At 53.7% G+C, this 26,424-nt stretch overlaps 1 protein-coding gene across 9 annotated transcripts in view; it reads right to left on the bottom strand.

The window, feature by feature from the left end:
• Nucleotides 1-26,424, bottom strand: part of JARID2 (jumonji and AT-rich interaction domain containing 2) — a 260,738-nt gene that overhangs the window by 9,011 nt on the left and 225,303 nt on the right. For all 9 annotated transcript variants that reach the window (XM_087438035.1, XM_087438036.1, XM_087438039.1 and 6 more), the window contains 10 exons: nt 18,478-19,510; nt 14,245-14,747; nt 10,863-10,955; nt 7,680-7,798; nt 7,522-7,592; nt 6,559-6,673; nt 3,584-3,689; nt 2,284-2,466; nt 1,679-1,809; nt 497-680 (listed from right to left, as the gene is read on the bottom strand). In XM_087438035.1, the coding sequence (XP_087294161.1) occupies nt 497-680; nt 1,679-1,809; nt 2,284-2,466; nt 3,584-3,689; nt 6,559-6,673; nt 7,522-7,592; nt 7,680-7,798; nt 10,863-10,955; nt 14,245-14,747; nt 18,478-19,510 (2,538 nt within the window). The remainder of the gene's footprint in view (nt 1-496; nt 681-1,678; nt 1,810-2,283; nt 2,467-3,583; nt 3,690-6,558; nt 6,674-7,521; nt 7,593-7,679; nt 7,799-10,862; nt 10,956-14,244; nt 14,748-18,477; nt 19,511-26,424) is intronic.

Genomic DNA, 26,424 nt, shown 5'->3' with positions numbered 1-26,424 from the left:
ACTGGGAGGCTGGAAAGAGGGGAGTGTTGCTGAGGAGAAACGTTTGTTTTAACCGAAGACAGATTTCAGAGTCCTCCAGGGCAATGAGATTGGTCACGGAGCTGAATGGAAACTGGAAACGAGGCAAGAGCCAAGGAAAGAAACTGGGGGCCCCTACATCTTGTCAGGGGTGGTGGAAGGGGCGAAGCCCAGCCCCTCACTGGGGAGGGGACAGGGCGTGACAAAGCAGCGGCACTAAGGGAATCCAGTTCCCGCAGCCGTGTGGCTGCAGGGGCCTCCGTGGCAGAGCAGAGCCAAGGCCACGCTCCGTTTCCACAGCTGTCTCAGTCAGCTGGGTGTTGCAGGGGATGGCCCGACCTCTGGAGCGTAGGACCAAAGATGGAACACTGACGGGCTTCCTGGCACCGAGAGCCCAGGTTCTCCTGGGCCCTGCAGGCTGCGGGGGTCACAACACGGAGCAGAGCTGGGAGGGCAGCGGGCCCGGGGCAGGGCTCACCATTGACAGGTAGCACAGGTGCTGGCAGATCTGACACCTCCTCTCCGAGGTCTCCAACTGCAGCCATTTTCGAGGCTTTTTCTTCCCATCCGCCACGGCGCTGTTGCTGTCGTGGCTGCCATAGCGCGCAGAGGAGTGGAGGCCGGCCTCGAACAGCTGCCTCCGCTGCCGCAGCTCCGTATCCCTGCCCAGACACAATAGAAGAGCCGGGCCATTAGGAGGCTGAGCGAGGCCAGGCCTTCCCCAGCGTCAGGAGGGACACGTGCGCATCCGGGGGACCTACTCTCTCACCTTCACAAGGCCCCCAGCTGGGGACCCAGGCCCTTTAGTGAAAAAGTCAGACACCCCCCGCTCCCAAGGCTGCTCTGATGACTGGACTCTGCCTGCGGTTAACAGGCTGCAAACCCCCAGGGCCTGTCACAAAGGCGTCAGGGCGCCCTTCATTCCGAGCCAGGGATGCACTGACAGACTGTCTGCCAGCATCCTCATCAAAGCTTTGACCAACACGAGTGGACACCCGTGTGCTGTCCTCAGCACTACGGACTCTCACTGGAGGAAAGAGACCACGAAGCCACGTGGTGGGCAGAAGAGAAGGGGGTCACGCTGCAATTTCTGCCCTGCTCAGCTTCAACCATTGGGGAGGCTCCTCCCACTGCTGTGGGGTGAGAGCCAGGCTAGGGCCTTGGACTCGGGGGAGCGGGCCAGCCACACGCCGGTGCCAGGTGTGCTGCAGCTGATGCCAGCTGCACCGAGGCACCTCACACACATCACAAATAGGTTTGGCAAGAAAACCAAGCGGGGGCACCAAAACCTCTGGCGCAGGCTGGGCCTGGAGGCTGCAGGTCCCCATTTCCTCACTGGCGACAAGCTGCCTAGACCAGTGGTGCCAGGGGGTCAAGAGCCCACAAAGAGGGTTAACCTCTTGCATCAGCACATGAGAAAATCCTGGCTCTGAACATCAAGCACGAAGAGGGAAGGGATTAACTAAAAATAACATACAAAGAACTACAGCCAGTCTTCACCCATCTGTCTACGCGCCAGGTGGGCCCTGCAGCTCCGAGCAGGCGGCCGGTGAGTTCAGAGGACGGGCCTTCACCTGCGGCTCCTGGCATCGCCCCGCCCCGCTGAACCCAGGGAGGGCCCAGCACCCCGGCCTCAGCCCGGAACCCAGTGTGCTGTTACCTGAGCTCGTCCAGAAGGGCTGAGATGGTACTGAGAGTGGGACCGTTCTCCTTTTTCGCTTCTGCCTGTGCGATCTGGTAGAGTAACTTCTCCATGGAGAATGGCTTAGCTATATGGCGACGCTTCATTTCCTGCAAGAGCCAGGTACATCCTTGAGGGTGGATTTCCCTTATAGGCAGCTGTCAAGGGTTTTCTTTATTGGGGAGGGGGCACACTCTGAATTTTCAAAGATTGAATTCCATTTGGATTCAAAACGATTGAAACTCCTACAAAGAAGGCCCCAGACACTAGGAAGAGTCACCGCTCCACACCGCCAGCCACAAGGCAGATGCCACAACCTAAAGACAGGCGGAGATTTTCTCTCCATTTCAAGTGCCTTCAGCACCTGCAGTCCACTCATCCTAACACTGTGGTGTGTCAGCAGTGGAACTCAAACCTTTATGACAAACCAACCTCTAACAACTCTCCTTTCCTAGAAACACCTCTCAGCCATATTCTGAAATGAAACATTCTCTAAAGCAGACATGCATGTGCAAGGCTGTGTGCATTCGTGTGCACTCACGTGTGACCTGCAGGGGGCGGTGCAGAGGGGCTCCCAGCCTCACCTTGGCTGTCTCGAAGCCCATGCTTGTCCACTGGGTGGTGGCAAAGTGCACGGTCTCAGAGACGCTGTAGCCACAGCACACTTTGGACACAAAGGATCCCGGGAAGCAGACGACGAACTGGCCGCTCTGCTGCACGGTCCTGTGCACCTTGATCCCCTCTTTGCACAGCACCTCCGGGGAGATCTGTGGAGACAGGCCGGGGCTGAGATGCACACCCCACACAGCTGCACTCTCAGCCATGCTCCCTCCCGCTGCCCAGCCTCCTGTGCCCTGACCACTGCCGTGACCCCTTCTGTGCAGTCCTGAAAAGCAGCCGAGCGCTGGCCTGTGACCCTGTGACAGGCCTCCCTCCCTCCCAGTGTGTGAATGTGCACACCTGTCGTCCAAGTGGGGCACAGGACTTAAGAAGGGGCCTGCTCCTGAGGAGACAGATTATGTTTTATATTAAAGACTTTTTGTGTGTCTCTTTCAGGGAAAAAAACATGCATAATTCCTAAAAGAGGAAGAAGGAACTTCTAAATTGACACTGGACCAAGAGTGACAAAAGATTCATGACAGCCCTTGACACCACACGGGGGCCCTCCTCTCCCCGCCGACCCCCAGCACTGCCAGGGGTGGTGATAGGATAAATTACACCACCTCCTGGTGGGCTTCTGGGCTGTGTCCAGGTGGAGCCTTAGGAGTACCAGCCGGGGGCCTTGGACCTGGCACCTCCCAAGGGGCTGCTGCTCACCTTCTGAGCCGGACCAGGGGGCCCAGCACTAACAGAAAACCCAGGGCGGTGTCAGCACAGGCCCGAGAAGCCCTGAGCTCAGGCATCAGAGCACAGCTCGAAGCTAAGAAGACTCCCCAGGACTCGGCAGCCCCATAACTTTCTGAAAATGGGGTCAGAGGCCTTTGTGCTCATTCCAGTAATGTTGTGCGTTCCTGATCCATGGCCCAGGCATCCAGGTGCCCGCAGGTGGGCATGGCAGGGACCAAACAGGGCCCCCCGAGTGCCCACCTCACAGCACACCCCAGTCTCCATCTACAAAACAAACCAGCCCTCAAACAGATTCAAAGGCCACCACAGGCCGAGACCTGACGTCCTCTGTGCAATCTGAGAGACACTGGTTTTCATACAAGGGGACGTTTTGGTTTGGACAGATCCCTGGAGGGTTTATTCTGTGTGGCTCTCTTTGCCTCTGAGAAGCAGGTCAGCTAAGAGGGCAGCTTTATAAATCAGCTCTGTGTCAGGCCACTGTTCCTGCCCTGCCCTCCCCACCACAGCCCGGGGTCTGCACCCAGGCCGGGGCCGCACCATGACGTTGCTCTCCAGCATCTGCAGCCCTGGGGTCCCGTTGGCCTGCAGCAGGGTGTGGACCACGTCCTCCAGCTTGCTCTCCTCCTCAGCAGGAATGCAATACCTGGGGTGTGGAAACAAGGGCAGAGCAGTCATTCAACAGGGGCCCTCTGCCAGGCGAGCACGTGCTGGGCTCACCCTCCCTCCTCCCCTGGAGAAGGAGCCAACGCAGGCCTGGAAAGTGGCCTTGGGAGGCACTCGGTGAGGGCGCCGGATCCCCTTTGCAGGCCGCACTGCCACTTCCACCAACACAGCCAACCCGCAGCCATACCAGCAGGCGAGCGTGTTCATCCTTTACGTAGATCTGACCTATACGTGAGCCAGAAAGCCTTCAAACCAAAAACAGACGTGTCAAACCTCCTCTAAATGAGACCCAGACGCGTGTGCAGACTCAATTAGCCCTCATGAGCGCTCCAAAGCAGCATCCTGTCCCGGGCTGGCATCTGACGCTTTCCTGTCACAGGAGATGCTGCAGGACTAGGAGTCGAAGCTGGAACACACGGGTCCCTCGGCCTTCCAGCCCAACCTGGCCCCGCTCTGTGTCCCGGGGCCCAAAGACAGGTGAGGGCTGCGGTGGCCAGGAAAAGTAAAAGAACCCCTCAGTTCTCCAAACACACAGGAAGTCAGGACGTGAGTCCAGTCTGTGCACCCACTGCCTCACAGCCAACACTCGGGGTGACACTGTAGCCGCTGTGCAATTCTGAAATGGGAGGAGGGCACACCCAGGGGACACAGCCCTGTGCCACTGAAGCAGCTGTGTGTGCCAAACCCAGCCAGCTGGTATCAGGCTCAGTCAGCTAGACACACAGGAGAACCAACACTGCAAGGGCTGCATCAGGCAAACAGAGGGGGGCCAAAAGATGGGGCTCGGCCCAGGATACAGGGCCAGGAAGGGGCTCAGTCAACGCAGATCCCTCTGGCTGGAGCTAAGGAGTCAGCAGGGAAGATGAATGGGAGAAAAAGCCAAAGATGTAAGCAGAACTCAACCAATACAGGGATGTGGAACCTCACTGCAATCACAAGGAGTGGGGGGACTGTCACTGGTGTCCCAAGAGGGCGTACCCGGGACACACGTGCCACCTACAGCACATGACATCCTGGTGCCAGCCAGTCGGCACGCACAAGGCAGGTGTGTGAGGCCTCCACGAGGTCCCCGCTTCTCTCTTAAGGGCTGGGCGGGGGCAGCTGGCCATCCCCACTCAAGAGTGACACCTGCAGAGTGGACACCTGGGCAAGGACACACAAGAGCAGAGCCCGCCCTGCACCCCCAGAGACTCAGGACTTCAGGCCGCCAACTCAAACGAAGCCACTGACCACCAGTAAAATCCAAAGCAGGGACAGTAACTCTGGTGGGAGTCCCGACCCATTCCTTTGCCAGTCCATCCAGCAGCTCACCCTCACCATGAGTTCTGAACCTCAGCCTTGCACAGGCCCAGGCGGCAGGCAGCCTGCTCAGCGGGGTGGAGGCATCTGTGATGAAATCTCCCGCGGGACCATATCCCGGTCTCAGTTGCCGAGTGAAGGGAATGCCAATCCCCACATTCAAGTTTCTGTGTTAAATGCTTATGTTATTTCAATGCCAGCATATTCTATTACTGATTTGTGATTTAAATCCAAAGTTTCTAACCTAAATCACATGTTTTAAGAAAAACCACACACCATAAAGTTCTCTGATCATATCCGGCCTTCTCTTTATTCCTCATCAATGAGGTTCCAGGAATTAGCCTTCAAAAAGCCCACAGAATCTCATGTTTCCCTCCTTCTAACTCAGCGGTCAAGCAACAAAAGTGTTCTTTTCACCTCATCACCCTCACACACCACTATCAGTGAAGAAACCAGGGCTCTGAGGAGCCGGGGCCCAGGCCTGGGTGGGACTCTGGGACTCCCACGGGGACCGGAGCTGAAGGCTCAAGGAGCAGCTGTTCGCACCCTGGAAGCGGCCACTTGTCCTCTGCCCAGAGACCACTGACCCTCTCGGGCTCCACAGCCCAGCAGGCACACACAGTCTCACCAGAGAAGATGAACCACAGGGCCCTGTGGACCACTGGCCTCCACACGGAGGCTCCCCACCAGGGTCCTTCAGGTACCAGCCTGTGTCAACACCAACAGCCACTCACTAGGACGAGGCCTGACAGCGGGGAAGTCACAATGACAAGACTGCTACAGACTCTGCCTCCTTGGGGGGAAGCATTAGTTCTAAGACTTGGTTTATTTTAATAAAGAACGCCTAATCACCCCATCAGGACAATAAACACGATTAGTGTGGGATGAATGCGAGGCCTCCAGACTGTCAGACAACAAGGCGTCTGATTGTTAGCAGTTAATTTCCCATCTGCCACTGAAAACAAAGGAACCACAGAGCCGGCCCCGGGTCAGGACTGGTGACAGGTGACAGTAACGGAGCACAGGTGGGTCCTGGGGCAGAATGCTTCCACGAAACAGATGAACCTGTGCGGCAGAAACCACATGTGCGTCTCCACACTTCAGGACCTCCGTGCCCCAGCAGCACCCACTCTCTCCATAGCCATCAGCGGACTGCACGACAGCGGCTGAGAGATGGTGACAATGACCACTGATGTGAGGCCAGGGAGAGAATTGTTCACACAGGGCTAGGAGAAGGCTGGCAACGTGGTGACCACTTCTGTCAACTTTCGGGGATACTCCTACTGGTTCTTATCCCTAATATGGAACGAACTCGCAGAAACCAACAAAAAAGAATATCCCAGAAGAAAAAGCAAATATTCCAATAAGCATATGAAAAGATGTTCAACCTTGCTCATCATCTGAGCAAATTAAAATGTTCCCTGCCACCTCCAGCACAGAGAACATGGGACAAATTCACAAAAGCAAGCTCTCAAAGGCCACCCAGGCACTTTAACCGCATCTTTGTTCCCACCCCCCCCCCCCGAGGGGCTGGGGGCCAGCGTACTCACCAAATGCAGTCAGCACCAGTGTGTAAGTAGTCAATGTAGGGAAGGTGGTTTTGGTCTCGAGACCAGCATGAGGTAGAAAAGACCATGCCAATATTTAGCCAGGGAATTGTCACTCCTAAAACATTAAAAAGGGAGAAGTGGCAGCATGAGGACCGCAACGTCGTTTCAGGGGAACAGCCGTTAGAAATTGCTTTCCTCTCCCCAAACAAAAAATAAAAATGGGACTCAAAAACACAGACAAAACCCAGTGAGAAGAAGGTCCTTGCTCTTTCCTGCTGGCTTTACAGAAATGAGCCGAGAAGATGGACGCTGTCACAAACAGTGACAAAAGAACATCTGGAACCCTGAGTAAGGTGGGCAGCGAGATGCCCCAGGAACATGACCGTGTCAATCGATGGTGAGACCCGTTGAACCTGGAGGCTGAGCACAGAGCTGCAAGCCTGACCTTACTTGCGCTGGAGGCAGGAGGCACGAAGCCCCTTTGTGGGGAGAGGCCCTGAGTAACGCCTCCCACCAGCGGGTGGAGGGCCCCAGGCCACCTCTTGCAGCAGCCCAGCCTTCAGTGACCACTACTCCCAGGAGACCTGGCTTTCCCGAACATCTGCGAAGAGCCCATCACTTACAAGCCTCCAGTCGCCCTAAGGAGTCAGACTTGAGCTCCGAAAATACCAGTGTCAAGGGGAAACTCGGCCACTGAGCATCTGCCCAGCTTTCTAGATTCTGCAGTGTGGCTCAACCATTCCACATTTTTGCTATGCTATCTTCAATTATGATCCTTGTCCTCTCTCTTTTCAGATAATCAAGGTTTTCAGTACATATACTCTACACTGAAACTGCCCCAGCCCTTTCCAGCTGTGCTTCAAAGGAACTGTCCAGCTCTAGTTCCCAGGAGTGGAGCGCACTCCACAACCGGCCCAAGGCAGGGGCTCGGGACCCCAAGGAGAGCAGCCGCATCAGGCTTACCAGGCACAGCACCGAGGTGACGCAGGATGGACCCTGTGTTATTGGGGAGGACGGTGAGGTTCCATCCGTGCCTGCAGAGGAAGCAGAGGGACGTCACACACTGGCGGGGAGGGACACTGTCTAGCCCCCAGAACAGGGATAAGAGTATCCAACGTTACCTTGAAAATGGTTCCGATTTACCCACTGGGAATCCGCTGCCGTGAGTGTTGGTGTCCACCTTGCCGCAGTGCACGGCCACGTGGCAGTCCTTCTCTTCCACTAGCCTCCAGTACTCTTGCTGTGGGGAAGAGGGAAGGGCCAGTCAGCACCTCCGCTGTGCCTGAGTCAGAGCACAGTTCACCCTAACAACAAGGCAACACTGATGGGTGATGAAGGAGCCCATCGCGGAAGAGCCGCCGAGCGTCTCCAACAGAGCACTGAGCAAGAAAGCCGGGATCAGATCAACGCTGGGGGGTGGATCCAACAGAACCGAAAGCAGGGACTCAGATATTTGCACAGCCATGTTCACAGCAGCATTATTCATGACAGCTAAGACATGGACACAACCCATTATCCATCGATAGATGAATGGAAAGACAAAATGTGGCATATCCATACAATGGAATATTAGTCAGCCTTAAAAAGGAAGGAAATTCTGATACATGCTACAACCTGAATGAACCTTAAGGACGTATGCTAAGTGAAAAACAAACACTGTATGATTCCACTTACATGAGATATTTAGGATAACGAGTCAGAGAGAGAATGAAGGATGATTGTTGTCATGGGCCATGTGTGGGGAGGGAGGATGGGGAGTCAATATTTAATGGGTACAGAGTTTGGGCATATGAAAAAGTTCTAGAAATAGATGGTAGTGACAGTCACACAATGATGTGAATATACCTAATACTAATGAACTGTATACCTAACAAACAGCAAAGATGGTCTGTTTTGTTATATGTATTTTACCACAATAAAAAAATCATTTCTATGAAAGGGGGGTGAAAAAAAGCAATGATAGGAAGAAGGCTAAGATCTCCCACTGTGGTCCTTAGATTGTAATAAATAACAGCCTCCACGTCCAGCATCTTGACAGAAACACGCCTTCCACACCTCCAGTAACCAGCTGACGTGACTTCTACGCAACGTCATCCCCCTGGCTGCATGTTAGGATCACCCGAGTGAAGACTACGTCCACCAGGGCTGTGACCCAAGCCAACGCAATCAGATGAGGGCCAGGGCAGGTGTGCTGGCCGGTTTAAGAGCTTACCAGGCGACCTTACTGAGTCTGATCTAAACGAATACGGGGCAAAGAGCGGGGCAGGATCGGGTGTTGCTAACAGGTAAGCAGACGTGCTCGGCTCCCTGCGAGGCACCTCTCCTGCCTCACAGGCAGGTTTTCATTTTGTTTTCATTATCATTCCAGAAGCACAACATCACCTTCCCGAACCTTGGCAAACCCCATGAGCTGGAACCACATGTAAAGAAGGAAGCCTAACCAATAGGCACCCAGTGTCACAAAGTACAATTCAGCTCAAAGAGCTGCTGCCAGCAATGTCACCACTGTGCCTTCTACAAAGAGAGACCAGCCTGGAGGTGGCCAAAGGCCCCAAGTCAAGAATAAAGTCCACATCACCAAATGCCTGGATTCCTTCAACAGGATTCCTTGAATGTAAGGAACGAAGCAATGGTCTGTCTGAAGGGACTGGTTGAGTCCCGGCCCTGCGACCCACTCATTAGACTGAGAGCAACAGCTGGTAGATTAATGAAGATGTGGGGGGTGGAAGGGGAGCCACTGCTAAGTGGGGGCCACTCCAGTTGCTGACCACCAGCCCAGAGGAAGGCTTGGCCTTTTTTGAGGATCCAGAAGCTAGACAGACTCAGACTGAAAGTTTGGATTTTAGCGAATCTTCCCTTTGTGTTTATTATGCAACTGCTAAAGCAAAAGACAGACTTTCAGAGATTCCTGAGTAGGCAAGTAAAGCTAAGCTAAGCTTTCTCCACATAGCATTCCTATCCTATGGATAGGATTGAACCCTACAACGCCCGGAGACCTCCACAAGTACCTATGTTGTGCAACAAAGGCCTCTGTTTGCTCAGAGTTGCGTTCCTTTCTTCTGACATCTCGACCGCAAATGCCATGAGCACTCAGGAAGCAACTGTGACAGCCACACGTGTCCCAGAATCAGGGCCCAGCTGACATGGTGGCTGATGGAATGCGGCCTCGGCAGGGCCAAAAGTGGGGGATGGGGTGGGGGTCAGGCCACAGCGTGGTGTTCAAAGGGAACACCCGGGCACAGAGCTGGGGCAGCCCATGCAGATCAGCAGAGACCAAAGGCCTAAAAGGGACGCCCACAGTGCTAGACGCAAATACTGACTTCACCAAACTAGGAAACCAGGCCTGAGCACCAGAGCGGGACCCCCTGGGCTGCTGACGGTTTCTCTCAGAGGTGTAGCACCACACAGCACGGATGCGACTAACCAGGTGTCCTGGTTTGACCCAGACTGTCCTGAAAGTCTCACTCCCAGGAAACCTGGTCAACACAGGACGGCTGGGCCCCCTAGTGGTCAGTGTGGGTTTTATCTAGAAGAGGTGGCATATATCACCGAAGATAAAATTTTTAAACAGCGGTCTGAAGCCTGTTTCACATCAAAAGACCCAGCTGTGGTCCACATAACCTCCTGCTCCCCCGGCAGCTACCCTCAACCAGCGATACAAGCTCCGTTTCTCTCCCCGCCAGGACCGAGGGCCACCTACCCCACATCTGGCCATCCACCCCTGCAGCCGGGCACTGGCCGGGGGTGGTAAACAAACAGACCCGGTCTCTGCCCCACAGCGCCCCACGCCGAGCTCCCCCTCATTGGGCCCGGCACAGAAGTGCTCGCTGTCTTTCCAGCCTCGTCCGAACTCAAAGAGCAGGGTTGGCAGACGCACAAAAATGGCAAGCTGCCAATCCCATTAAATAAAAATAGGAGACAAGAAAAAGCACAACTGTGGTTTCAAGGGATTCCAAACATTCTCTTGCATAACAGACACAGAGAGGACGGGGAAGAAGCGGCCAGCTGGGCAGGGGATGGAGGCGGAGGACGGAGCTCAGGACGGAGCTCAACCCGGGGACGCGGCCTCACAGCCTTGGGGTCAGGGTCCCTCAGGGAGAAGCCGGGAGGCTCCCTCTCCTCATTATGCTTTCTTGGCTTTGAACGCGTTTAGACTCAGGTAAGTTAAAACTTCTGGCTGGCCCCGGCACACAGACAACAAAGCCAGCCACTCAGGTCCTCTCGGCCCATCAGGCCCAGGGGGTCAGGGGACACTGCACGAGGCCACGACACGCAGGCGGGGGGCCAGGGTCAGCTGCACTCACCTCTATTTCAGCTGGTGCAGGCTCCTTGCTGAAGCACATGTTCATGATATTTCTTGCTGTTCGATAAAAAGTCGTTAAAGAAACAGACCTTCCCTGAAAACGACAGAAACAGAAGGGTAAAGCGTAAGACAGAGCTGAGCACTGACCCCAGACAGGCCACACCCCCATCCCGGGCCTCTGAGGGAGCTTCCCCGTGTGGCCGCGGGCCCGGCGTGTGTCCTCAATTAACATGAGCAGAGAAGGTGGAAAAATATTCTCTCAGAAGGATCCTCAGGGCCGACAAAAGGAGACGGGGGCCCACTGCAGCACCAGGAGCAAACTGAGCCATGTTCCGGCAGAACCAGCGCTGCACTGGGAGGCCACGAGCAGACGCACGCGGGAAGCCAGGAGTACACCTCCAGGGTCCTCTGTGGAAAGGCATCTTTCTTTCACTTCATGGAGAAGTGGGTACACCGCGGAAAGAGGCAGAATTCTTGTGTTTCCCCCACGTTAAGGGGTAGGATTAAGGTTGTGGGCCAGCAAAGAAACTAAGAGAATCAGGACTGTGACTGGCTGGACCTCGTGACCAGGACCCTGCGGAGAGCAGCCTGGAGGACCCTGCAGGACAAACTGAGGGCGAAGACTTCCACGCCCTACAGGTCCTCGACACATGAAACTCGCCAGAGGAACAACCGAACCCCGTGGATCTGATGGGCAAGAAGTAACCCAGTCACCCCCTTGCCACAGAAGTCACCGCTGTCCCACTGGCAGCTCCCCGGCGAGGACACAGAGCGCCTTTACACGTCTGACCCCCCGCCCTCTGTTGCCCTTTCCAGGTGATAATCCAAACCATCTGCTCACTTTGAGAGAACAGCTCACCGTGTCAGTCTGGGAACCACAAGTTAGGGCCCGGTTTTACCTGCCGTAGAATACGTGCTGTTTTACAGAGACAAACCCTCTAAGATACATGCCTTTCGCTCTTTCGTGACCAGGCACAGTGACCCCTTGATGGCAGAAATGTTTACTGAGCACCTACTGTATACTAGGCCGAGTTCTAGGGGCTGGAGACAGAGCAGAGCTCAACACTGACAAAATCTCTGGCCTAGCGGGGCTCACCTTCTGCCTGGGGAGCACGGCCCTTAAACATAAATAAGACTCTGAGGAGGCACTCAGTGCTATGAGCCAGAAGCAGAGTGACAGCAATGGCAGGGACGGTGGCTTTTATCTGAGGTGGTCAGGGAAGCTCCCCTAATGAGGTGAGCTGGGAACATCCCCACAATAAGTAACAGGCCTAGAACAGGGGGCAGAGTCTTCGTGCCTTTGGAAGGACAGTCAAAGCAGTCAGCATGAAGAGTCTGGATTTGCTTATGCTGTCCAGTTTTGGAAGTGACTACGCAGGGTTCTAACCAAAAGAAAATACTTCTGTTCAAGGTCCAATCTCTCCTGGCATTCTAACTACTAGGAGGGACCTAATTTTGCACTAAGGCAGAGGGCCCCCAGTTGGAGAAGGCGACACCCAGGGTGCTGAGAGGGGCTCAAGAACCATGAGGTCCCAGCCTCCCAGTGTGCACATAGCTGCCACTGAGCACTGCCACAGCCACCGGACCACTGCCACAGCCACACTCTGTTACATTTTTGTGATAAAATCTAAAAATACCCTTTACAAAGCACGTTAAAAAAAAAAACAAAAAACAAAAAACCTCTTACTCAGATCCAACTTATTCTCATATTATTGGCCTTCTTAAATAAATAGTAAAAATAGGAAATCTCTCATTTCATGAATTGGCTATTCAGAGTCACAGGATTCAACAAGTGGCTTCAACTGAGGAGGGCTTCTCAGGCAAACATTCAGGAAATACACCCAGAAAGTGCTCCTGAGTTTACACAGTCCATGGGTCGTCTTCTCCCTTTTCATGTCACGTTTAAAATGTGAGATACAAGCATGCCATCGGCAGGCTGCAGGTAGCCACTCCCCACCCCCACCGTCTCTGTGAGGCAGCGCTCGACAATGCCAATGGGGACACCGAACCCTCTCCAGGTCTAGTAATAGAAAAAATTCTCGGCAGGCAGGGTACTGCTTTCCAGAAGTGGGTGCAAGGGCTTTAAAAAAAAAAAAAAAAAGGCAAAAAAAATAAGAAGAGTGGGAGAGACTGGCCAGAGACATGACTTCCAAGCTTGGACTCAGAAAGGAAAGAGGCAGAATCTGGAGATGAGTCACAGGATTCCTCTGTGTCACGGACAGGCCAGGGCCTGCCCCCAGATGGCCAGGGGAGCCTGGGGGTTGTGGGTGGGGCACAGTGATAACTGACAGCAGATTTCCAACAAGCAGAAACCCATCACCCCCCATTACTGCCAGGCTCCTCTGAAAGTGGAGCACTGGCTGGGCAAGGGCCGCCAGGACCTGTCCAGGGAACACGGGCCCCCTGGCGAATCCAGAAGTGGATCACCGGGGGCGAGCCTGTGCACAGGCGATTCAGCAGAGGCCTGGTGGAGGTCTCAGCTGGGCTCTGCCATCTGTGCTCGATGCCGCTCACACTGGTAGGCAGGGAGGGAGGTGGCCGGAGTCTCGCTTTAGAACCAGCCCAGCAGGCGGCTGCAGTCCCCACTGCTGAGCCTGGGCGAGCGGCAGGTGGGCTGCCAAGCGCCTCTGCCTGCTTCTTGGAGGAAGGAGCGAGTCTTCTCAGGATGGCTGGTGCTGCCACAAGATGTGGCAGCAATGGGGAAAACACTGCAAGTTTCACTTTCCGGGCTCTCCCCACCTCCTCCCCTACGGCGTGTTCCTGGCGAGAGCCGTGCTGATCGCTTTATCAGGGCCTGCTCTCCACAGAAAGACCTGGCAAAGGTGGCCGGAACTGCGCGGCAGGCTGTGCAGAACGTTAATAAGGAGGCAAAGAAAGGGAGTGCTCCAAGCCACAGAGGGTCTGGTCCGCCAGGGTCCGAAGACCCCCAGACCTGACTGGGCAGTTCCCACCCTCCAGGATGAGATGGGGGTGCTCAGAGGGGCAGACTTGGAACCATGGGCCTAGGAGAAACTGCACGTGCATCCTCGGTACTGCATCTCAGGCATGTGGGCATGTGTGCACGGGCGTGTGTGCACACACACAGCTCATCCCACGCAAAGGAAACCCAAGGCCCGGAGCAGACAAGCGACTCACCCAGTGCTCTTGACTGGCAAGGGGCAGTCAGGGCCGGCAGCAGCTGGCCAGATGCCCCGAGGCCCGAGTCCTGACCTCCCCGCCTCCCTGGCAGACTGCAGACATTTCTCTTTATTGCAAATGCTTCCCAGACAAGCTGTCTGGAGGCTGCAGGACCGCCAGAGCCCACCACGGCAGCCAGTGCGCCCTCCATCAGCACCAGAGGGCCTCACTGAGCCCATTTCCTGCCCTCCGCGGCGGCGCCCTACCTTATATATACACTTGTGGAAGTCGCTGAGGACGCCTTTGTCCTCCTCCTCCTCCTTCACCACCTCCTTTTCCTGAGCAAAGAGTCGCCGCCGGCCCGTCTTGAGCTGGGCCTGGCCCACCTCTTGGAGCTTGCTGCGGAAGCCGTTCCTGTGCGCCACGCCGTTGATGAGCCCGTTCTTGGGCTCGAAGCGGGGCAGGGGGTGGAACTTGTTGTAGTCGTGCTCCGTGTGGCCCTCCAGGGGCCCCTTCCGCTTCTCCAGGATCTCCTTCTCCATCAGCACCTCCTTCTCCAGCCGCCGGTGCTCCTCGGGGGACAGGGAGTCGTAGGAGAGCAGGTACTGGCAGTAGGCCTCCTGGAGCTTGGCCAGCCGGTCCTGGGCAGTTTTGGGGATGCGCAGCATGTCTGCTAGTTTGTTCCATTTTTTGAGGTCAGTCACTTGCTGCATGCCGCCCATCTCGTTAATCAGCCGGAAAAAGCAGGCCAGGTCGAGCTCACAGCCTCCTGGGACGGCGAGGGGAGAAAACACAGACAGTGGGTGAAAAGGATCACGAACAAGACCTTCCTCAACTGACAGTCCAGGGAGGCCCACCATGGCCAGGGACGCCCGTCAGCTCTGGGGTCAGAGCAGCAAACAGCATCATTTTTGGCCCACAGGGAGCTTAGTCTCCGGAGAGATGGATGTTGGACAATCTTGGGAGCTACGGAGACAAATAAAACAGACTGAGGGGCTGGAGAGGAATGAGGACCACTGTCTTAGGTAAGATGGTCAGGGCGGGCGTCCCCAAAGAGGTAACATTTAAGCAGAGGCCTGAACGGAAGGAGAGTGCTGGCTGTGCAGACCGGTGGAGGAACATTCCAGTGTCCCCCGGAGCAGGGGCAGCATGTCTGCACTGGAGCACGCCCACCTCAAACACCAGGAGCTGTTGTCATGAGACAAGGAGCAGGGTCCCATCCCCCGAGAGGGGCGGGCAGGGCATGGGTTGTGCTGTCCGGCCACACCCATGTCCCAGTGTCACCCACAACAGCTGTGATGTCAGAAATCGTACACACACAGCGTGTCCTGTCAGTCCTGACTCCACTGCTAACACTCCACACACACACACACACACACACACACACACACACACACACACACACGGCAACTTATTTTCAATCCCACTGGATTTCCAGGGTGACAGGCAAGATTTGCATGAGGGCACATGGCAGTCTGTCTGTCCCTCCCTCACCTCCTTCCATCGTCTGTTCACACAGAGGGACTGCTACCTGCTACCTGCGTCCTCACACAGAAGGACGTGTAGGCTAGTTTACACAGCATCCTTGATCAAGTTACAGCATTGTACAAGCACATCAACTCAAACACGTTTGAATGCCCTCTCAGTAACTTCTAGATGGGACTGGACAAGCAACCTCCCCATGGCCAATAAAGGGGGAAAGTCTCCCAGAATAATCCTCCACTGGCTGTCTTGGAGGTAAATATGCAACAAAATGCTAGGTGAGCAAAGTAAAAGTAAGCAAGTTTTAGACCTCTGGAAGGTAGAGGTGTATTTACATCCAAAACAAAAGGAAAAGCAGCAGGACTCCCGTCAGACTCTAATGGCCGCCTGACAGCAACACCCGAGCGCAGGGTGGGCCGGGCACCTCGGGACCTCCAGGTGAGTGCCCAGACAACCTCGGCAGGGTGTGCGAGAGCAAGTCCCTGGCCTGTCAGTGGAACCAGGGGATGGGCGAGCAGCCGCCTGCATTCCAGTCGCTCTGCTTGGTGGGAAGCTGGACTTGGTTCGCTGTGGACAATGGAGCCAGTCCTCATTGAGGACACCCGCCCCAACCTCGGCCAAGAGGGACCCAAGGCCCAGATTCCGTCACTCCCTCGAGGTCTCTGGCTCTCAGTCGGGAGACACTCCGGGGCTGACAGCACTCTGCCTGGACCGTAGAGGTGCGAGTAGGGTGGGGTGAGTCCCGCCACCCGAGCCACAGCAGCTCAGCTCACAGGTCTCCCTAGAAGGGAGGCAGTCCACACATTCGTCTTTTTCTCTAAGTCAATAATTATCATCCAACAGCACTTACACACTTACACAGTTCTAGCAAATCCTTTATTTCACAGACTCTTCACCTGCCATGATCAGCCCAGCCACAGGGCCACCAGGCTGCTAAGTGGCCAAGTGCCTCCCTCACCCGAGTTCGTGCTCGTAAGACTCCCCAGGGGCTGGGTGCCCATCTGTGTCAACAGATGCAGAAGCAGCATTCGTTTTGGTGAATTCAGTTTTGAAACTGTTTCAAAACTACTAAGTCCCGGTGCTTCGAGATGGCTGAGCTCAGAGCCACGGCCTGAGGCCTCTACGGGTAACCAGCCGGGTGAGTACCGCTTTCACAAACTGTGACGAGGCTTTACACTTCCAGACCACGGCAAAGAGCGTGAACATACACGTCACAGTGATGAGTCCACTTGGCTTCTGGTGCTACAGGAAGGAGTCAAGGTTAAGAAAACCTACTCCAACAAAAGGTGGCTGGCTGTCATCAGGACGTCACCTGAGTACCCTACCTGTCCCTAAAAGACCCACCAATCCCCTGCAGGGTGGGGGGACCCAGGATGTGACACTGCAGCCAGGAGGACTTGGTGCTGTTCTGAGTCACCCAGCAGGCTGAGTACGCATGGGGCGAAGCCAACACCCAACTCCGAGGCGCTCACACCTGCTTAGCCTGTTCCCACAGCCCCGTGTCACTGTCTATCACAAGCCATCCCTGACAGCAGACCACAAACCAAGAATTCTTTCGAATTAAGTGATTCTTACTCCGGCATTAGCCCTGGCAGCACCTGCTGAGAGAAATAATGAAACTCCATCTTGTGAGGAACCCTATCTTGCTGCCAATTCTTGACACTTAAATGACTGTTAAACATCTCCTTTTCTCCCCGCCTTTGAATTACAAGGATCTCCAAAATGGAGGCAGGAATGTGTGCCGTGCACTGCTTCTTCTCATGGGTCTAGAGCTGAAGGGAAGTGTGTGACCTTACCTGGCTGTCCCAAAAGCAAACTCCACTCTGCAGAACCCACTCGTCCCTGACAGAGCAAGCTCATTCTAGAGGTGCGAAGTCCAGGAGAGGAAGAAAGGGAAAGGGGGCTCCAGGGGGGCCTGTGGGTGGGCTCTGCCTGGGGGGCCAAGGGTCTTCAAAATTCCCGGGAATGACGGTCACTAGAGGAGTCACTGAGGCGAGCTTTGCAATGTTCCCAGCCAGAGCTGCGCTGCTCTTGGGGCAAATTTAAACATGCCCCCTGACTGGCAGGCTCCACAAGGGCCTGGCCGGTCACCAAAGAAACAGAAGCTCAAGTAAAAACGAGGAGTTATAGAGACAAAGATCAGACAAAGAAATGGGCAGAAATCTACGAGAGCTTATGGGCTAAAACATGTTCCCCAAATATTCGCATGTTACAGTGCTACCCCCAGTGCCTCAGAATGTGACCGAATTTGGAGACAAGGTCTTTAACGAGGTAATTAGGGGCCGGCCCGGTGGCACAGGCGGTTAAGTGCGCACGCTCCGCTGCAGTGGCCTGGGGTTCGCAGGTTCGGATGCTGGGCGCGCATCGACGCACTGCTTGGCAAGCCATGCTGTGGCAGCATCCCATATAAAGTAGAGGAAGATGGCCATGGATGTTAGCCCAGGGCCAGTCTTCCTCAGCAAAATAAGAGGATTGGCACATGTTAGCTCAGGGCCGATCTTCCTCACAAAAAAAAAAAGAGGTAAATAGGTTAAAACGGGTGGGTCCTAACCCAACAGGACTGGTGTCCTCATAACAACAGGAAGAGACACCAGGAATGTGAGCAGAGAGGCAAGACCACGTGAGGACACAGGGAGAAGACAAACGTCTACAAGCCAAGCAGAGGCCTCAGGAGAAACCAAGTCTGCCGACACCCAGACTTCCAACTTCCAGCCTCCATACTGTGAGACAGAAACTTCTCGTTGGTTGAGCCCCCAGTGTGTGGTACCCAGTGTGGTGCCTGGTTAAGGCAGCCCAGCAGACGAATACGTGGGCAGTTCCCGTCTCCCTAGACTCTGCCCTGGCCCCCAGGGGGAGGCCAGGCAGCACGTGACGGCCCAGCTAGGAGAGCATGGGCCCCAACGCCAACCCTCCCCTGCCACAAACACCCAGGACCTGGAGAAAGGGGCTTCCAACTCCTCCTGAGCAGCGGAGCAGCCCGAGCAGCCCACCCCCCCGAGGACGGGGAGAGCCCTTACCGATGAGGGGGAGCTCGTCCATGGTGATGCCCTGAGATCTGAGGTGCTTCTTGATGCAGGCCAGCCGCTGCACGTTGGGGCCCCAGCGCCGGCCCAGCTTGTGGATGTGCTGAATCTGCGTGACGAAGCGCATCTCGTCGTTGAGCTTGCACTCGGGCCGCCAGTCCGGAGGGGGGATCACCCTGCACATGCCGTACTTCTCCACCTGAGCGCGCACCGACTCGATGTAGACGAGCGGGTCGTGGAACTCCTTGGCCGACGGCCGGAGCACGGGGATCTCGTCCATGGCCGCCCAGCCGGCCCTGCCGCTCCCCTTCTCGGGCCTGGCCGACGCGTCGTGCGGCTTGTGCAAGGGCTCCGATTGCGAGGTAGAACGATTTTCACAGGAGGCGCCGTCCATCTTGCCGTGTGCTTGTCTGCCCGGCGTGCTCTTCCCAGCCGTGGCCCGCTTTGGCCGGGTCCGCTCCGCGCTCCGCTCGGGCACATCCTTCTTCCCGGGGCCGCTCAGCGGGGCCTTGTCCACCGGGGCTGCTGCCGCCTTCCTGCCGGGGGCTTCGGCACAGGCGGCCGCCCCCTTCATTTTCTTGGGGGGCGACTGCGGCTTTTCCGCCTGGTGGGCCTCTTCCAGTCTCCTCTTGGAATTCCGCAGCCCCTCCCTCAGCTGCCGCCCCCCCACCTCCTTAGTGCATGACTTTGGGTTCAACCTGCCACTGACCTTGAGGCCACTAACGGCGGGCCCGGTGGACCTGGACGCCCCCCCGAGGGATAGCACCTGTTTGCGGGTTTTTGCATTGCTACTTTCAGTTTTCCCTGAGATTGTGTGGTTGACAGCTGAACTGGGCTTGTGGTGATTGGGTTTGGTTTCCTTGACCAGTTCTCTCTTGGCTTTGGTGTATGTGACAGTCCCCTTCGTCACCGTTGCAGTGTACTTCACAGTTTTGGACGGTGAAGGTCTGACTTCGCGCATCTTTTTGGCACTGGTTGCACTTGTACCCAGAGATGACATTCGAGTGACTCCATTTACCTTAGAAACCTGGGAGGCAGCAGGAGAAGCAGAGAGGAAAAAGCAGAATTAGTACTTGCTGAGAAGGTGACCTCCACACGCCGGTAACCACACAGAGCCAGCACCTGCTCTGAGACGAGGGGGCGTGGGGTTACTGGCAAAGCTAACAAAATGCCCAGCCATGAACTAAACTCCGATATTCCGTTTCAGAATCTTTCTACGACTGTGTGCCTATCCTCCTGCACAAAAACACACAGCCAGAACTGGTGCAGCCCAGTGGGGTCTCCTGGGTGTGTTTTAACATTCATGTTTGTTCCCACGGCTCTTTCAGGCAATAAGATGTTTCACAATGAGGACCTCTCCACGTGCCTGCCAATCACCTGTCTCAGGTGAGTAACATTCAGGACAGCAAGATCCTGCCCACTGGGACCACAGGAGATAGACACACATACTCAGACCTTTATATCCCTGTTCAAGAAAGCACATGTTTGCTATTCTTGGTGTGCGCCCCATAAAAGCACAAGCTGCCCACAGAATTTTAAAATCTATGTGCTAAGAAAAGTAAACAAAAACACCATGGGCAAGAAAAGAACAAGAGCACTTATGTGGTTCAGCTCTGATGCAAATCGCAGGCAAAGCCCAGAGGTGTGGTGGCTGACTATTGACATCTTCGAGACTGGACACCAGGCAGTGCCTCCCAAGTACGATGGATGCGTCCGACCTCTTTACTGAGGCAAAACATGCCCCAGCCTCGCCTGCACAGGTGTTTCCTATTTTCCCACCCTCAACCAACTCCCACATTTGGTTCTACGGGAACTGGTCATCAGAAGCAGCTTCTCTGCACGGGCCGACTTACAGCTTGGACAACAGGGTAATTCTGCGACACACACAAGTCACCCGCGTTTATAAAGAGAAACCAGAGTGACTCGGTGGACCCCAGACATGCATTAACTTCCAGAGCACGAGGAAGGGCCCACGACAGGAGCTACTGCTGGGCCGGCAGGTCTGGATGGACATCGCATCATGACTGCGCCTCTCAGAGGCCTCTGACATGTCAATGTCTTGGGTATCAATTTCTCCTCTGCAACATGAGTTGAAAAACAGGGATTCCAGGGTTCCGCAAGCACCAATGCCTCCAAAAGAGGCAGACTAAAAATTACATGATTATGGGGAGACACAAAGCAGAAACAAGAGCCCTCTTTTCTCACCAAAACCCCGAGAGGAAGGTGACAGGGTGGAGGGAGCCTGCGCTCCATGGTCAGGAAAGCTGACCAGCCGCAGTCACCCAGAAGCGCCTCCCACCTCTGGGCTGAGAGGACACCTAAAGCAGCTGGTTCCTGTCAACACCCGGGGCCACCACAAACCGTGCAGCTGCCTTAACACAAGCAGCTGGGTGCCCAGGGGACAGGGCCTGAGTCTTAGTGACCTCTGCACTAGGCCCAGGCCAGGAATCTGCACAGTTAGCTTAGGTAAGAAACAAAACAAAAACAAAAATCCTTCCGGCAGGTATCCAAACCAGGCGTTCTCAGAATCCCCTGGAAAGCTTGTCAAAGCAGATCACTGGGCCTCACCCCCAGAGTTTTTCATTCAGTAGGTCCTGTGAATTTACATTTCTGACAAGGTCCCAGGGGATGCTGAGGCTGCTCATCGAGGGACACACTAAATATTAGCAGAAAGTTCTGAAAACAGAAAAAGGAAAGAAGCCACCGAGACTTTATTTCTTTATACGTCAGTAATTATACACATCTGATCAAAGCCATCAATTCTTGGTATGAGACTATACTCCATGAGCAAACCCCAGGCCATTTAGTGAGTCAGGTTTCTGGTGAGCCAGCCTCGACTTCTGGTCTGGACTCAGTGAGGTCCTGGGCCCCACTGGAGAGGCTGAAGGGAAGGCCCAGGATTACAGCCTGGGTCCTCCACTGCTTGCAGGACTGACAGGATCAGGTGGGAAAGAGAAGGGTCTGGAATAAACAACGGGAAATTAAAACAAACAAAAACCCAGCAGTCTGGCAACAATAAATTAAAAACAAATTTATAAAACCAGGGGTGGCGGCAAAGACAAATTTTCCATGGTAAGTACCACTAATTTAGAATAGGGGTATGGTGAGGAATGCAAATCTAATTTTTAATTGTTCTTTCAAATTCTTCCACTGACTGAAAACAAAACAAACCATTTAGAACAACAAAAGCAAATGTGAAATCTTGCTGTGGCTCATACAGAGATTTTTCCATCATCAAGACACTAGAAAGTCCTCAGGGATCCAGTATCTTCAGAGAAGGCTCCATTTCCCAGACCGTGGAAGACAATGCCCCTTTGGCCTCCATCTTCGGTTAACCATTTAGAGTACAACCTGTTCCAACTCTTTACCCAGTTCCAACTTAAACAGATTGCACAATACAGTGTAATCTCTTCTTGAAGATGAGGGATCTCCCGTGAAAACGGCCAACACTCCACGGTGCAGGCCATCACCATCTCCCACAAGACAGTTCACTTCTTGCAAAGGTTTAGTTTAGTTCAGCCCTTGTGAAACCTGGGACCCCTGAGAATCCCTGGGAGAGCTTGAAAACAATGCCGATTCCACAGTGTAACCCCCAGATTCTGATCTAATTGGTGAGGACAGAGAAAGGGGATCAGTGGGCAAGCCCCCAGAAGGCTTAGTGTTCCCACAGAAATTTTGGCCCCACCCTCCCCCAGCATCCCTGATCACCTGTGGGAGCCCGGGAAGCCCGAGTTCCACATCTCTCAGATTCTACCTCTAGCAAGAGTGCAGGGCCCTCAGGTCTGTCCATCCTGGCTGCAGGGGGCACCTGACCTCCTGGCTCCTCTGGTGCAGGCAGGTAAATTCTCTGCATAGTGGAATTCTATGTAAGTATTTCACCATCTTCAATGGCAAAGAAGCCCCTCCTTGTTTACATATTTCTATACTTAAATACTGGCTTTTTGCCAAGATGTGCAGTTAACTCACTCAATCAGAAGAATGACTTAATCTATTCGTTTTCTTCCCCACTGTTATACCACCATCTTCAAAAGTGTCCACCCAAATCTTACACATGCATGTCCATATATAATAAGTCCAAAGACTAAATGTATCCCCCTCATAACCCGTTACAACAATGAACTTTAATTTATAGAGAGATTACAAAGATTGGAAAGAGCATCTTGCACTGACCATATCTCCTCTTCATCCTGTATTGTAAGCCAAACCGCAGAGGCCACGATGCAGCTGACGAGCTAACACAGGAATCAATCCGTCCCACCAGCTGTGCCATGTGCCCTAAAGTTAGGGACAAACCAGAACCAGCAACCCAGGACCCACCTGTCTAACACATAGATGCCTATTCCTTGTCCTGTACTTGTCTCTAGGGGTCCAATGTTTAATTGGTAGCAAAGAAAACAAAGGAACGGGGGAAGGCATTGTTTTACCTTGCCACTGGGGGGTCTCCCCGAACCACCACCTTATCAAATAGAACCAAACGCCCAGGTCACCAGGCCAGCTCACCACGCGGCATCACTGTTGTACATCCTGAGAAGGTGCTTACACTGAGCACAGTAGAGAGAGGCCACTTTAATTCACTGGCGAATTTAACACAAAGTTAGCTTATGGCAGAACCCTCCAATGTGCAAAAAAAAAAAAAAAAAAAAAAAAACATTTTAGCTGAATAACTTGACGTCTCTTCAAGTTGTTCCTCCTCTCAGCTCTGGTGTGGATTTCTGACTTGGCATCCCACTTCTCACAACTCCCCCACTCTGCAGCAAGCGAAGTGTCTGCAGCTTGTTCTCCGTGGCCCACCACCACCCACCCATCACTGGTGCTCAGGTCACCCCAGGCCCACAGCCATGAGGTTTTATACAGTCCAGTCCTAGTCAAGAAAGCTGTCCTTATAGTTCAACCAAAATTCAATTGTCAAGCTCTTATCTCCCACTAGAGGGAGCCATTGAGTCAGATGCCTCTGCTCATCCTTTCAGAACCCAGAAGCAGCTAGGGAGCTCGAGACACATTCATGGGTTGGGGATAGTCCATTTGGACTTTAAAACTTGAATTAAAAAACAAAAGAAGCAGGGGTGGGCCCGGTGGCGCAGGCGGTTAAGTGCGTGCCCTCCACTGCGGCAGCCCGGGGTTCGCCGGTTCGGATCCCGGTCGTGCACTGACGCACCGCTTGTCAGGCCATGCTGTGGAGGCATCCCATATAAGGTGGAGGAAGATGGGCACGGATGTTAGCTCAGGGCCAGTCTTCCTCAGCAAAAAAGAGGAAGATTGGCAGATGTTAGCTCAGGCCTGATCTTCCTCACAAAACAAACAAACATTCCTCACAAAAGAAACAAACAAAAAGAGGCTGAAATGAACAAACTCCACTGGACAAGCCAGGGAGTTCAGGAAGGGGAGAGAAGACCTCCTGGTATGGCAGGCCCCTTTGTTAAGCAGAAGACCAAAGACTCAAGTTCAGGAGGACAAGAGCATCCAAACGTTCTCCAAAGCAGCAGGACAAGGCTGAGGTTTAGACCCATTCTCAAAAAGGAAAACCTGGGTTCTGGGGAGAGTCCCCAAATCTCTTTACAACACCTGCTCCCACTATAGGCAACTGAACGAGTCACAAATACCATGCGACAAACACGTGCAATTCAAACTACACACGTAACCTGATGAGGACTAAGACCCTGAACATTCTTACAGCTAAGGCGATTTCTGACGCTTTTCTCTCCGGATGTCCATTTATCATTTTCCAGCACTTTAAAAGAACACTCCCAATTCTCTGGTTTGACCAGAGCTTAAACCTCCTCTCTGAATTTTACGAGGCCAGGACTTTTCGGCCACCCCTGTATATTTTAACGTGAAAGCCTATCCTCCAAGGTAGCACACCTCAGTGGATCTTCTGCCTGGGCGTGTCTGCTGGCTGCCCACGCGAGTCGAGGATTTTCTTCTTCACGTTACAGCTCAGCCTCAGTGGAATAAATAAGAACAGAGAGGTGACCATGTTCGGCACAGCCTAATAATCCATGTCCTGGCTTACCGACCACACAAACTTCTATCCAAGTGAGAAATTCCTCATGTCGCTCTTGGAAAACAAACATTTCAAAACCCTCTCTAGGTGTAAGGTCATTTGTTTTACCATCCTAAATTTTTTTAGTGTCTTTTACTGCATTTAAACTGGGGTACATTTTAAGGAAATGAAAAGGAAAACATCATTCGCCCCTTTGTCTGGCACCTACCACACATCCACAGGATCATCCAGGGACAGCCCCTGCCCTGACAGTTCCAGGCTGTTACACCGCATGTGCATCACAACAGACACGGCCCCCTTGGTATTATAAGACCAGAGGGCCAGCAAGGGCCCCTCACACCGAGAAAAAGGCAGAGGTGACTGGCATGTCCACACGCTCTAAGTCTCCAGGTCTAGGGCTTTTGTGGAGCCTACAAACTATACACAGCATCATGCAAGGTAGTGGGAGAAGTGGCTATTTTTGTAAAAAGAGCGAGTTATCAGACAGTGCTTCCGAGCACATCAGAGCCAACAGGGTGAAGTGACTTAGGGGCAGCAGCCCCTAAACAGTGTATGCTTCCACCCTGCCCATCTACACATCACGTAATCCATTTATCCTTTTCCTTTAGATGGAAATAAGAAAACTAATCATATTTGAAATTAAAGATCAGAGTATCTGTTGGGCTCCTATCTTTCATGCAGTGGAAAAGACAAAAGGTCAGATTCTAATCATGTGCATCAGGTAGTTACAAAGGAATCTACAATCTGCTTTTACCGACCTTATTTTCAGAGTACAGTCATCCCTCGGTACCCATGGGGGATTGGTTCCAGGATCCCCTGCAGATACTAAAATCCGTGGATGCTTAAGTCCCTTAGTCAGCTCTCTGTATTCACAAATACAAAACCTGTGAATGCGGAACCCACGAATATGGAGGGCCAACTGTACTTAACAGGATTTGATGGTTTCAAAATTATCCTTTCATTTCTCACAATATCCCCGTGAGAGGAGTTGGCATGACTGGTTCCAAATGTACAATAAGGCCCTAGAAGGGTAAGTATCACCTTTAAGTCTCAGTGAAGGTTGTGGTCAGACCCAAACTAGAACTGGGAGCCCTGGGCCATCCCACCCGGGTTGATAAGACAGGGAAGGGAGGGCACGCAGTGGGGAGTAGGAGAGAGGAAGGGGGTGATGGGAGGAACCCCCCTTGAACCCGCAGACTCTAACCTGAACACAGAAAGCAAGCCACGCTCCTACACTTACATGACGGGAGTCTGCTCTGTAAGGGGCACCCGGGTCTCTCCCCCAACTCCGAGGCTGCATGTGAAATGGGCCACACGTGCATGCCATGGAGCGAGGGGGGCAGGGACAAGCCCAGGGCAACGGGTACTTTCTGCTCCCCTCAACTCTTACTTCCAACTGTGCGAATTCCTCTTGCTCCATTACGAAGGGAAATCCAGAAGTGTCGCACAACTGCTCAGAGCTAAGGATGAGCTGCCACCCACTCAGACCAGAGGTTTACTCAACCCAGCCTTATACACGGAAGTGCAAAAAGAGAAAGTGTGTGTGTTCGTATGTGACTATGATTCTTCGTGAACAGAGTCACATATCCATCCCTCACTAGGCCCCGCCCCTTACAAGTCCTTTATTCCTGCCCCACAGATCGATCCTCTCCCTCTCTGGGTTTCTTTTTAATTGATCTCTGTCATAAACCAAACACCTGTGGCAGAGTTCTGCACAAGTGCCTATAAAGCCGACAGCTCTGAAATGGACTGGGGACAATTCATCAAAGACGCAGAAACCAAAGGTATGGTGCTCCCTGTGCTTTGCGCTCTTGGTCCTGAAAATTGGGCACCCAGTGCTGGGGACCATTCCACAACGGTGCACACCTGTTCTCACCAGGAAACCGTGATGTCTGTGTTTCAGGAACAGTGGGCGATGTTCAAAATACGCTAAAACCATT

The sequence above is a fragment of the Ceratotherium simum genome, chromosome 13, assembly GCF_057802395.1.
Source record: "Ceratotherium simum simum isolate JZ-2026a chromosome 13, ASM5780239v1, whole genome shotgun sequence".
Lineage (NCBI taxonomy): Eukaryota > Metazoa > Chordata > Mammalia > Perissodactyla > Rhinocerotidae > Ceratotherium > Ceratotherium simum.
This window is presented reverse-complemented; position numbering and strand designations above follow the sequence as displayed.